Source organism: Rhipicephalus sanguineus, chromosome 3, assembly GCF_013339695.2.
Source record: "Rhipicephalus sanguineus isolate Rsan-2018 chromosome 3, BIME_Rsan_1.4, whole genome shotgun sequence".
In the NCBI taxonomy this organism is placed as follows: domain Eukaryota; kingdom Metazoa; phylum Arthropoda; class Arachnida; order Ixodida; family Ixodidae; genus Rhipicephalus; species Rhipicephalus sanguineus.
Genome location: NC_051178.1, coordinates 137423417 through 137435159, shown reverse-complemented (window position 1 = coordinate 137435159; position 11743 = coordinate 137423417). Strand labels below are relative to the sequence as shown.

Below are 11743 nucleotides of genomic sequence, written 5' to 3'. Positions count from 1 at the left end.
TGGGATTCTCACTCGGAGCCAACATTTTTATTATTCATTTTATTTGCAGCTTTTTCGATTTTTTGGTCACGGACAAGATGATGATTTTTCGCTCACAACCAACGGCGCCAACGCCAACGGCGGAATTTCTGCGATACGAGTTCTTTAACGCTGTCGCGTTAATAACCAAATGGCCGAAAATAGTCCGGAGCCCCCTCACTACTTCGTGCGTGCGTGCCATAATGAGATCATGGTTTTGGCGCGTAAAACCGCTGTATTGAATATTAAAGACGCGCCACGAAACAATTCATGTTGGTCCTTCGGCGGTTCTGGCTCTTGCAATAGCTCATTTACTTGAGGCGCAATTAAAAAGGTTCAGCGCAAAAACTGGACGCAGCGGACGAAGTGACAAGGGCAAGCGCATTGTCGCTTCTTTGTCCACTGTGTCCGGCTTTTGCACTGAAGCTTTTTGATTATGGAATATAATAATAATTGTTGGGATTTTACGTCCCGAAACCACGATATGATTATGAGGGAAGCCGTAAAGGCTCCGGAAATTTCGACCACCTGGGGTTCTTTATCGTGCACCTAAATCAAAGTACACGCGGGCCTCAAGCATTTTCGCCTCCAACGAAAATGCGGCCGCTGCGGCCAGGATTTGATCCCGCGACCTTTGGGTGATTATGGAATATCAACTAGCGCGTTAATTCATGCGCCATGCGCACTGCTGAACACCCCCCCCCCCCCACCTTTCACACACACACCAGCCATCACAATATAAAGGGTACCAAAAAAAAAATCACAGCATATCCACGGAGTGAATGATGATGAGTGGGCGAAGCTGAGGAGGTTCATCGGTAAACCGTGAATCTTCCGTGAATTCTGCCCAGTACATCATCACCGACGTGAGATCGGGCGCGTTTATACTAAAGGTTCGATGAGAGTTATGACGACTTGCAGCTCACTTTGTACGCTGTGAATTTTCTTTGCTTAGAAAACTATTGCTTTAGAAAACATCTGGCGTCTTTCGTTAAGCAGCTGGCGTCTTTTCGTTTTGCTTTAGAAACATATGGTGTTCTTTCGTTTTGCTTTTAGAAAACATCTGGCGTCTTTCGTTGGTTTATTTCATCAATCAACGGCGTTTTGAACAAAATTTTTATTGTTTAATCACGCACAGGAGAAATCTCACCAGGCACTACCTTGGAGGTAAACAATGGCTGCTAATGGGAATGAGAGACAGAAGTAGTCGGCTTTGAGCTAACACTTACACTTCTACTTCTACTAACGTTTCCTACTGGAACATGCTAATGGGGAATGAGAGACAGAAGAATTTGGCTTTTAGTTAACGCGCACGCTGCGAATTTTTTATTGTTCAACAACGCACAGGAAAAATCTCCCACCGGCACCACCTTGGAGGTCAAGATCTGGTACTAGCATTACGACTGGTTACGCTAGGCACGTAGCCAGGATTTTTTTTCGGGGGGGGGGGGGGGGGGCAAGGCCTAATTGTTCGAAAGGAAGTATTTCCATGGCAAAAATAAAACAAAAGTTGCCCGGGAATATAGAAGGCTGGACGAATTTCGGGGGGGGGGGGGGGGGCCCCGGCCTCCCCCCCATGCCTGCGTGCCTGGGTTACGCACTACTACGAGGGACGAACGGGTTCCGCTTTAAGGAGCTTCGCCCCTAAAAGTACATGCAGCTGCCCCACGACTTTGTTTGGCGAGGCGCTGACCAAGCGCCACAAGAAATGTTTTCTCTCACTTTCATTCGTGTTCGACGGAAAGTTATCGTACTGCTACATCATTATTCCATTGCCAGTTTGCATTTAAGAAAGGAACAAATGCGGCGCGCGGATTCGGCAACATCGACCACTATTACGACAAAATAAGCCCGCTGCGCCACTGCCCAAGCACATCTCGTTCTTGTAACTTTTGTTGACACATTTGACAATTTGCATAAAAAAATGGCATGTTGTGACGCAACTTTCGCTGCGTGACCGATATGCCATAGCGAAACAAAATCCGCCCTTAGTAGTACCAGACTCTGGTAGTACGTAGTGATTTCGCTTTGTGCGCAGCCTCCCCGTATGCGAACGGGATGCTTCGCACAAACAACTGGCAAAAGTGTTCGGACGAGTCACCGAGTCATACGACAACGGGACTGCCACTTCGTGGTGTCCGGTAAGCATTGAAATTGCCGCATGGTAAGCGTCTTGCTTCTAACAAAGCGAATGCAAAGGTCGGCCAGAGAACACACATACACTTAGCGATTGACGTGATTGGCTTAGCAGATGGCAACATTGTGACGTAAACGTGCAGCGCCGGTCTGATCGAGTTGGTCAAGTGTCTCCGTTTCTAGTTGCCGTATCCGAATTTAGTGTGTTGCTTTTCAGTGATGTTCTGACATTCTGTACGCCCACATATCGCAACTACCGAGAACTGTTGTCGCGAGCGTGATGGCCGACACTCCGGTCCCTAAAGCAGCGAGAAGTACGAGTCCGCCCAGACGGTGGGCTGCAGACGCCGTGGCCTTCGTCCTGAAGCATTCCAGAGCTGGCATTGTGCCTCTCTGCACCAACGTTGCAGCGTTACTGGAACAGCTGGATCGGTAATAAACTATCTTGCACTCTCGCGCGCAACAGCATTAAAAACTTGTATCGACACCGCAAATTTTCATCTGTAATTTCATGGTTCTAGGCTCGCTCAAGAAAACCAAAACCTAGGTCGTGAATTACAGGCCTGCAAGTCCATGTTTGCGCTGCCCGCAGGTGATGAAACTGTGACAACAAACACGCATTCCCCGCAGCATGACGCCAAGTAAGTGTAGTGCAGTATGGAAATTCTGCACTGCCCACTCTTACGGCTGCAAGGGGCTTTGTTTGCCCAGGATTCTAGTTATGGGGAGGAGAAGGTGGGGGCTGCGGTGTCTGGGTCAACCGGAAGGGGGATAGGGGAGGGGAAGGGGGATAGGCTGTAGTGGGGTGTGTACTCACCAGTGTTGAATGAAGCGAAGATGGAAAACATAAATGTACAGGATCTACATCTACATATATATCAGTGTAGATACTGTCACATATTTTAAATAATCTTAATTTCGAACTCGTCATGTTTCAGTGCTCGTATTTTTCGTTCTTTTACAGACCGGCGTGTGCCACAGAGCATGCTGCATCAGCCAGCAGTTCTGAACCAGTGAATGTAGGTGATGCAGAATATTCTAGCAGTGGTATTGCAGCCTCACTTGTCGACAAAATGAAGAAAGGGACCATCGACACACTGAAGGTAATTCACATTTATATCCCATTTTGCACTCCAAGCATTGCAAATACAGATAGGAGTTAATATTATCTAATAATATCTTTTCTTATGCTGTACCGAAAGGTTCTACGGCAATTGCATCAGTTTGGGAACCCTTGGGTGCCTTTAGACAGCTGCCTTTGCGAAGCATGCAAATCCTTTGAAGGAACCAAAGCATCACCAAAGGCTCTTACCTTCAACCTTCTTGACAAAGGCCACACGGCAATCATTCGGAGAAAGCTGTTGGGAAAGATTTGTTATGTTGGCCACCTCGACACCAGCGCACCACACTGGATTTGGCTTGGTCTTGATCTGCCTTACCCTGGTTAGTATCACATAGCTGACAATGATTTAAAGTCCTATGGCACAAAATACTAAGCATGTATTGCTAGCACTACAAGTGTTAAGCGAAGTGAGCTTCACTCTGTGGTAGCTTAGTTGCACTTTTGTGAGTACTAACGCAGAATGGCTTAATCCAATAAACCAATGTGTTGTATAGTTTTGCAGTCATTGTGGTCATGCTGCTAGTTAAGGTTCATATGAACTTCTGAAGGTTTGTTTGTATTCACAAGCAGAAGTATCGGTGTTAGTTAATAATTTTGTAGCTGTAGTAGCCATTTTTAGCCTTAATACTAAGTTAGGTTAAAAAATATTTTTTTCTTTATTACTGGCAGTGGGATACTGCGATGGAAGACTTGGTGGAAAGGCATACTTCGAGTGCAAGCCAGGTCATGGAGCATTCTTCAATGTTTCAAGTGTGACAGCAATAGTAACCTAATGTAGCTTACAGCCAGGATGGAAAAACACGAGCAAATCATGAGAGGTGACATGAAGCACACAATGTGTGGTGCGAGGTAATATCACACTTTTATTGCTGCATAGTTTCACTCTGATGAGAAATGCTTTGTACATCTTTTGTACAGATTGTTTTATTTACACATTTCATACTGTTAGAAATCATAAGTATTTAAGTCAGTGTGCTCATGCTCTCCCTCCTATACAGGGAATGAATACTAAAGTTCAGGGCCCTGAGAATCCTTGTTATGTACTCCGTTCATGCACGTAGTGTGCAGTGTTGTCTTGAATAAATAGCTTTCTTTTTCATGGGAAACCTTGTCTAACTTTCTGTATGTCTATGTGTGGCTATTTTTTTGTATGTGGGATTTTTGTTGTGACTGCATCCTAGCTTAAATTGTGGCAAGACTTGCATTGCAAATGCACGAAATCAATGTTGGTCACTGTGAACAGTATGTTCACAGCTACTACAGTGTTTGCCTTAGCATTCGTAGTCACTTAACATACTGCACACGAAGGGCAAGCGTAATACTGCTCCTAAAAGGTTTATAAAAGCTCTATAAAAGCCCTAATTACTTTATCACAGTTATCAGGATGGTACTTGCTGGTGTCATGGCTTGTTCACTTCTTGTACTTCACCTGCATTTTTTGTATAGTACCATGTTTGCATATTTGGTTAAAGGCAATTTGCAGAGCACAGGGCACAGGTCATTACTCTACCGCTACACTCCTTTGCTGAACCTGATTTCCACGCATCCTTGAACGCATCCTTGAACATGAATGAGCTAGAAATAAAGCTCGGTGTGTGTGCTTGCTTTGAATGACATACACATTGCAGCATGGCATAAAGAGCTGCAAGGACGGAAACAGAGAGACTAGTTGTCCTGCACTGCTTTCACTCTAAGCAGGACCAGACATCTTGCAACCTTGTACACTTGATGCCGTTGTAGTTGTAATGATCACGTGACTGAAGTTGATGACGATATTAACCCCTTACAACGCTTCAATGTCTCTGTAGGTGCATTATCTGTCTTGCGCAATAGCTTGCGAAAATCAAACACGCCAGGTGTTTGCCTGTTTGGGGATGGCTTAGGTGAAGGTGGAGGTTTTCGCAGGATCTTCTTGAACTGGTAGGGACCTTGGTTTGGGTCACTGTCCTGCGCTGTGGGCATCTCACAATGGACTGGAGTGGCAGGTTTACTGTAAAAAAGAGAACTGTAGCTGTAGCTCTATATCCTACATTAATATAAATGTCAAGAAGTGCGATGCCCTAGCTGTGCTCACATTTTGTGGTTTTCTTTAAGTGAACCTTCCTGCCACCAGGTTTCCACTTCAACAATTGTCGGCCTGGGACCACTGCTTAGGCTGCTGGAGTTTCCAGAAGCTGAAAGAAGCAGGCACATTTCTGATGTTAATTGATCTTTATTGCCAACACTTGCAACCTGCAAGTACCGCTTTATTGGCATCTATTTTTAACTTGTGGAAAAATGGGACGACTCACCAGAACTTGCATCAGTCTCTTGCTGTCTTTTCTGGTCCACATTGACTCCATTAACTCCATTGCGTAACTCCCTTGGTGCTGGTTTGACAGGAACCTCCGTGGCCAGTATTTTTCTGTGTAATGGCAAAGTTTTGACTTTTGAGATATATGAGTCACTTGTGGAAGTTAATTATCTCGTTTTGGAACAAGTGCAAACATGGGCTGCTGTGGCTTAGCATGTGCTGCTGGGACAGTCGCTTTATAGTAATGTACAATGGACCATAAACAACTATGGACATAGCGTGTATTAGCGCGGTACATAAAGGTAAGGAACACGACCACATGTAGAGATCGGCAGGTGCCTTACCTATCGCGCCTACCTATCTCTACGTCAGTGTTGTGTTCTTTTCTTTTATGTACCGCGCTAATATACAGTATGTTCATGGATGACCAACTCGCCCGATCAGTAACCCTTCTGAACTATGGACACTTCACGTAAATTGACATAAAATAAGGAGGGAAAAAGACGAGGTGAACACTTTAAGTTCAGTTAACATGAACTTAAATTAAGCGTTTGTTCCTACTTATTTAAGTGAAATCATATAGTTATTCGATTTCAGCTGTGGCATTGCCAGAGCAGGCAGCTCCTTAAGTTTGTTTTATTCTTATGAATTGCTTAAAGCGGCACAGTTTCACAACAAATGGTGCACTGCATCCGTACGAGTTTCACGATTAACTCTGCAGAATGCATGGGCCTTCAGGCAATGCAGTGCGTTTTGCCACATTGAACACGCTGTTTCTGCTATCCGCAAGAATTGCAAATAAAGCTTACGTGTCGTGTCAGCTCTCAAAAACATTCTTTATTCTTTATTCATCAAATACCCCGCAACGCCCGAAGGCGTTATAGCAGGGGGGTTACATCAATAAATGAGTTACAATTACGTTCGCACACAAATACAACTTTGTTCATACATAAATAAGTGAAATACATCTTCGTTCACACACATAATACAAATTTGTTCCCACATAAATACATCATCGTTCAGGTTATAGCACGAGTTTACAGCATTGAATAAAATACATCTTCATTCCCACTACATACTTGCTTTTCAGTTAGCCTATTCCAATGTTTAATTGTTGTAGGAAAAAATGAATTGGCATACATGTTTGTTCTAGCTGAGTATTCCAGGATTTTACAACTATGATCAAAGCGTTTTGAAACGTAATGAAGTTTGTGTAGGTAAGTTTCTCTGTTAATTGCCAGTTTTATTATGGTAAATCATATAAAGAAATTTCGCAGTGAAAGTTCGCGAACAGATGTGCAAATGCTAACGTGCCATTGTAAATATCACCTACTAAATGTATGTATGCTTTTTAAGTCATCCCCTTGTTGATATAAAATAATTCCCCTCTGTCTTTCAGTGACGATGAAAGGACCTGTTTTGATTCTAATGAGTTCATATTCTCAATGAATTCACAGTATGTTCCAAATACACTTTTAAGCCTCTCATAAATGTGACCAAGAAAAAGTGTACTTCATGTGCATGCAAAGAAACAGAGATGAGAATTGAATTTGTGCCTTTTTTTGTGTGTGCATAGAACAGCACTTTAATGACCTACAGTGCCAATTTGGCAAGTGTGAAAACCGATACTGCTGTTCACTTCTTGCTGGGATATTTTGTTCAAGATTACAGTATGATGTAACAGGACCCAGAAAAGGGTGAATTGCTGGTCTTGATTCATATTGTTACAAGTGTAATTGCTGTAATAAGACCCTATTATGCTGTTATACTGTAAGAGGATTCTTTTATACTCTCCTTATTTCTAATGGTGTTACAGCACATTACTGTAGTGCCAGACATCATTGTTGGTACTGCTCCATTTCATAAATTTCAGGCAATGCTATGAAAGTTATGGAAATCATTTAAGCAGCACTCTGCACACTTTGTAGTGCAGTTGTTTTTTATGTGACACTTTCTAGCAAAAGTAACTATACTTCACATATTACAACTACCTTTGGATGTAAGGTTTGTCAAATCGTGTATGATACATATTAAATTTGCATTTCCAGTTTGGTGGCTCTTTGTTCTTTGGACATGAGCACTATTTGAAATGGCCACAGGTCGCAGAAGCATACCACTCCACTCATAATGCCTTGAATATACACTAAGCATAACTGTCTTTCAGAAGTGGTGCACTATTTTTGGTGCTGCTAATCTATATGAAAAGGGGCATATGGTAACGTGAATGTCATCCATCCATTTCAGTGAAGTGGTCATACGTATTTGCAATGGTTTTGAAAGGCTGGTTTCATTATATGATAGTTTTCTTTTCTTATTATACGTACCTGTCTTCTGCAGGAAGCTTGTGAGTGCAGAGGTCAAAGTTGTTCAGATGCAGAGGCTTTTTAGGTTGTGGCCTTTGTTGGTGCTGGTGGTCCTGGTTTCTACAGCGACCATTGATCCTTCGCTCGCTTGGCACAGGCGTTTCATCCTGCATCATTGTGAGCAAAAGCAGCATGGCCACATTTGAATAAGCTGTTTTTTCTCTCTTCTGTGGGAACTGGACAGAATCATGATATTATTGCATTAAACATGCTTCGACAAAAATGGGCTTACAGGTGAAAGTACTGAGCACTGTTAATAGGTTGATGTAATACGCTATCACTTGGAGAATAATTGTGCAGAGCTCACTGTGTTGCAGGCTTCTGCAGGATTGATACCATACAGATACACTGCTCTTTAGAAGAAGCATCACATACCACAATGGTTTCACCATTCCTGGTGGACAGGCCAGGCACCTGGTGGCAGGTCATGATGAGCTGTGTGATGTTGGTGTTTGGATGCGCCTTCTTTAGACATCGATTCCTGCTGCTTGGGCAGTGGTGCACCTGTGAGAGTAGTGAGGTGTATCCCTTTTAATACCGGTAGACAATGACAATGAACAAGCAGTTATACAGGCCTAGCCATAATGCCGCAGTAAGCTGCACATTTTATTTCCTTGTAAGTCTCCATTTTCACACAGATATTTACCGTGGTATAATAGCTAAAATGGTAACCTTCTTCTGTGATTTACATTAATTGAAGTATGACCTGTACTGCCAAGAAACTAGGGATGGGTGTATACTCAGGCGCTTCAAATAATCTAACGAATATTGCAATATTCGAATTCACTTCGACACGAATTTCGATTATTCGAAATATGTATATTGGAGTGCATATAATTCCCCTGTAAAGATGGTTCCTCAGCAGTGTGGAGGTACTATGTCGTGAAACCTTCCACCCAGGGGAAATCCGCATTATCGCGAAGCCACACTTCAAGGTTAAGTGTACATGTTATTATAGTTTAATAGCATGTTATACGGGCTTATATGCACTAAGTATAGTAATTTTTAAAATGTAGCGTATTGTACCAGCGATAACTTGCACCCTACTGCTATGCAAATCTTGCTACTATTAAAGTTGCTTCCACTTCACTTTGAGCCAAAAACGCGACATTCGTGCATTCCTATTTCCTATTGAAAATATTGTTTAAGTTAGTTGGGTCATGATAAAAATGCTCATTCTTCTTTGTAATGTGTGGTGTATATACTATTTGAACTATTCGACCAAATCACTATTCGCTTTGCACCTCAAACTTACTATTCACCAATCTCTACAAGAAATCACACTGCAAGGTAAAGTTGTCATTGCATTATCGTGAAGTCTCAGCATACTGCTGCAGAGCACTGAGAAACCACTGCTGGCTGACAATGGCCTTCTGTCTGGAGTTCTGTGAAACATTTTAATTATGGCTTTGATGTCCAATGCGTGCGATTATTTGTGTAAATTATTGGCATGCTTTTCTTGTTTTTGGAGAATTATATTTGCTGGAGAGCTGGAATCTGGCCTATAGTTGGTACATAATCATAGTGCTGTCTTTGATGCCAAGCAAGAACACAAAGTAAGAGAACAGATAGCAACACTGTAGTCACACTGTATTAGAGATGCTAGTTGTATTTAGGAGCGGTCTATATATGCAGAAATGCAATACATTTGTTTTGCACTTCATATGCACTTTTATGTTACTGTGAAAACATTATTAACTATGCAACAGTTGCATGCATGGTAGCCTAGTGGATATGACACTGTGCTGCTGAGCTCAAGGCCGTTGTTTTGATGTTAAACACAGCAGCCACGTATTGCTGGAGACAAAATGCAAATATGTTTGTGTACGTTAAAAATGTACTTGACCCAAGGTGTTCAAAATCAGTAGAGTGCCACCAACTACAGCATGCTTCATGGTGTTGCCTTAGATCATGGTTCTTTCTGAACCCTTTTGAATTAATTTTTTATTGTGCATGCTGCTGAACAGTTGCACTGCAACATATTACACCAACTTATCAAACATTTGAACTGGGTGGCTTTAAATAATTTTGTTTAGATATGGCAGACATTGATACCTATAAAATGTATGTCATCACACAAGTACCTTCTGGCAAAAGTCTAGTATCTTGAGGCACTTCCAAGTGGAGCCGTTTGGGTCAGCGCACTTGTGATGCGCTACCTTCCTCCTATTTGCCGCCTCCTTGTTCTTTTGGATCTTCATTTGACCTGCAGTTGTAAGTGCAATCTCGACTAAGGCGATGTAGGTAGGACAGTCTCGCCAAATGTACTACAGTGTTTTCAGTAATTGCATTTACACTATTGTCAAGCAAAGTGCATTGTTACAATGTCATTGCAATGCTATGTTAAAATGTTACACATTGTGGCAAGACTTACACCGCTGGGCGACCAGTGCAATGGCAAGTCTCCTCTTCTGCACATAGCGTTTTGCAAGCCACCTCCGGACAGCTGACTGCGCAATCACGATCTTCCTTATTTGCTGCTCATAAAGTCGAGAAAGGTATTCCACATGGTAGTACTTCAGGAATACCTGCAAAAATTGCACAGCCATGCAGTTATTACAAATTCAGTATAGGAACACAGCACTAAAGCATGGTTATTATACCTGGCCTTGTAATCAAGCGCAGCAGCTCCTTGCAGCTGCATGCAGAAGCTCTCTGTATTAATGTACGATAACTATTTGAACAACTTTCTCATGACGTCGGTACATCCAGCATGTGCGGTGCTTATCGAAGCAACACACTTTGTTTGCTGACACAGACGACATATAAAAGCTGAAAGTCGCAGTAGGAAACTCAGTGACTCAGGGAGCACACACCAGTAGCCCTAGCCACCGGTAAACCCCAGCCACTGGGAGACCAATGCGCCAGGGGCGTAGCCAGTGGGGGGGGGGGGGGGGGGGGGGGGGGGTTGAAACCCCCTCCGTACCGTAATTTTTCGATTTTGCACGGGCATATAGACACGCACACATACAAACACACGCACGAACATACAAAAAGGATGGTTGAACCCCCCCCCCCTAAAAAAATTTCTGGCTACGCTTCTGCAATCCGTGTCCAGGTGACGTGTGCTCGAGCGGTGACCAGGCGCGAAGAGAAAGAAGCAGTGTTTGCGCGGGAAATAGGTCAGGCGCGCTAACCATGTCCGCCGTGTTGCTACTAGCACGGCGGATCCTGGAGATCGAGGGGGCTCATGGCCGCAACAACGCGCGAGTTGGAGGCGGATGAGATGCAGGCAAGGTATCTCGATCCCCCACTGCAGTGAGCAGGCCGCATACTGCCGCGGGAGGAAAGGGTTAGGGGAGGTTATCTTGAAGAGCGAGTTATGAAAAAATAGCGCCAGAACGGGATGGGGAGGGAGAAGAGAAGCACAAGAAGCAACGCTTGTGTTGCGTGCTTCTTCTCCCTCTGTCCCGTTTTAGTGCCGTTTTCTTTCTTTCTTCGAGGGTGGGGCAAGAATTAACGATCTGCGCGCTCGAGGGAGGCGGCGGGTGAGCGTGCGTCTTCTCCAACTAGACCGGCTACGGCGGCCACGCTAGAACATCGTTCCCCGCGCGCCTTGTCTTGCAGGCAGGCAGGGGCGTAGCCAAGGGGGGGTCGGTTGGGGGGTTTCAAACCCCCCCCCCCCCCCCCCGAAATTTTTCAGTTTCGCCTGCGTATATAGGCACGCACACATACAAACGCACGCACGAACATACATAAAGTATGGTTGAAACCCCCCCCCCCCCCCCCCGAAAAAAATTTCTGGCTACGCCCCTGCAGGCAGGTAATCAGCGGTGTGTGCAAAGGCTGGACGTGCCGAGATGGCTGGTG

At 44.0% G+C, this 11743-nt stretch overlaps 3 protein-coding genes across 9 annotated transcripts in view; 2 read left to right on the top strand and 1 right to left on the bottom strand.

Moving 5' to 3' along the window:
• LOC119387257 (elongation factor-like GTPase 1) overlaps positions 1-11743 on the top strand; it is a 429910-nt gene that overhangs the window by 80645 nt on the left and 337522 nt on the right. The gene's annotated exons all lie outside the window — the stretch shown is intronic.
• Positions 2304-4383, top strand: LOC119387258 (uncharacterized). The gene is made up of 5 exons (XM_037654594.2): positions 2304-2586; positions 2676-2795; positions 3119-3257; positions 3357-3597; positions 3947-4383. The coding sequence occupies exons 1-5, from the start codon at positions 2435-2437 to the stop codon at positions 4048-4050; spliced, it is 756 nt and encodes a 251-aa protein (XP_037510522.1). The 5' UTR covers positions 2304-2434; the 3' UTR covers positions 4051-4383.
• The window catches only part of LOC119387256 (myosin-IIIb), an 83778-nt gene continuing 76152 nt past the window's right edge, over positions 4118-11743 (bottom strand). The window contains exons 28-34 of the mRNA XM_037654590.2: positions 10308-10461; positions 10018-10139; positions 8309-8437; positions 7895-8040; positions 5569-5681; positions 5352-5451; positions 4118-5267 (exon numbers count right to left, since the gene is read on the bottom strand). Coding sequence (XP_037510518.1) covers positions 5027-5267; positions 5352-5451; positions 5569-5681; positions 7895-8040; positions 8309-8437; positions 10018-10139; positions 10308-10461 — 1005 coding nt within the window. The 3' untranslated portion in view covers positions 4118-5026. The remainder of the gene's footprint in view (positions 5268-5351; positions 5452-5568; positions 5682-7894; positions 8041-8308; positions 8438-10017; positions 10140-10307; positions 10462-11743) is intronic.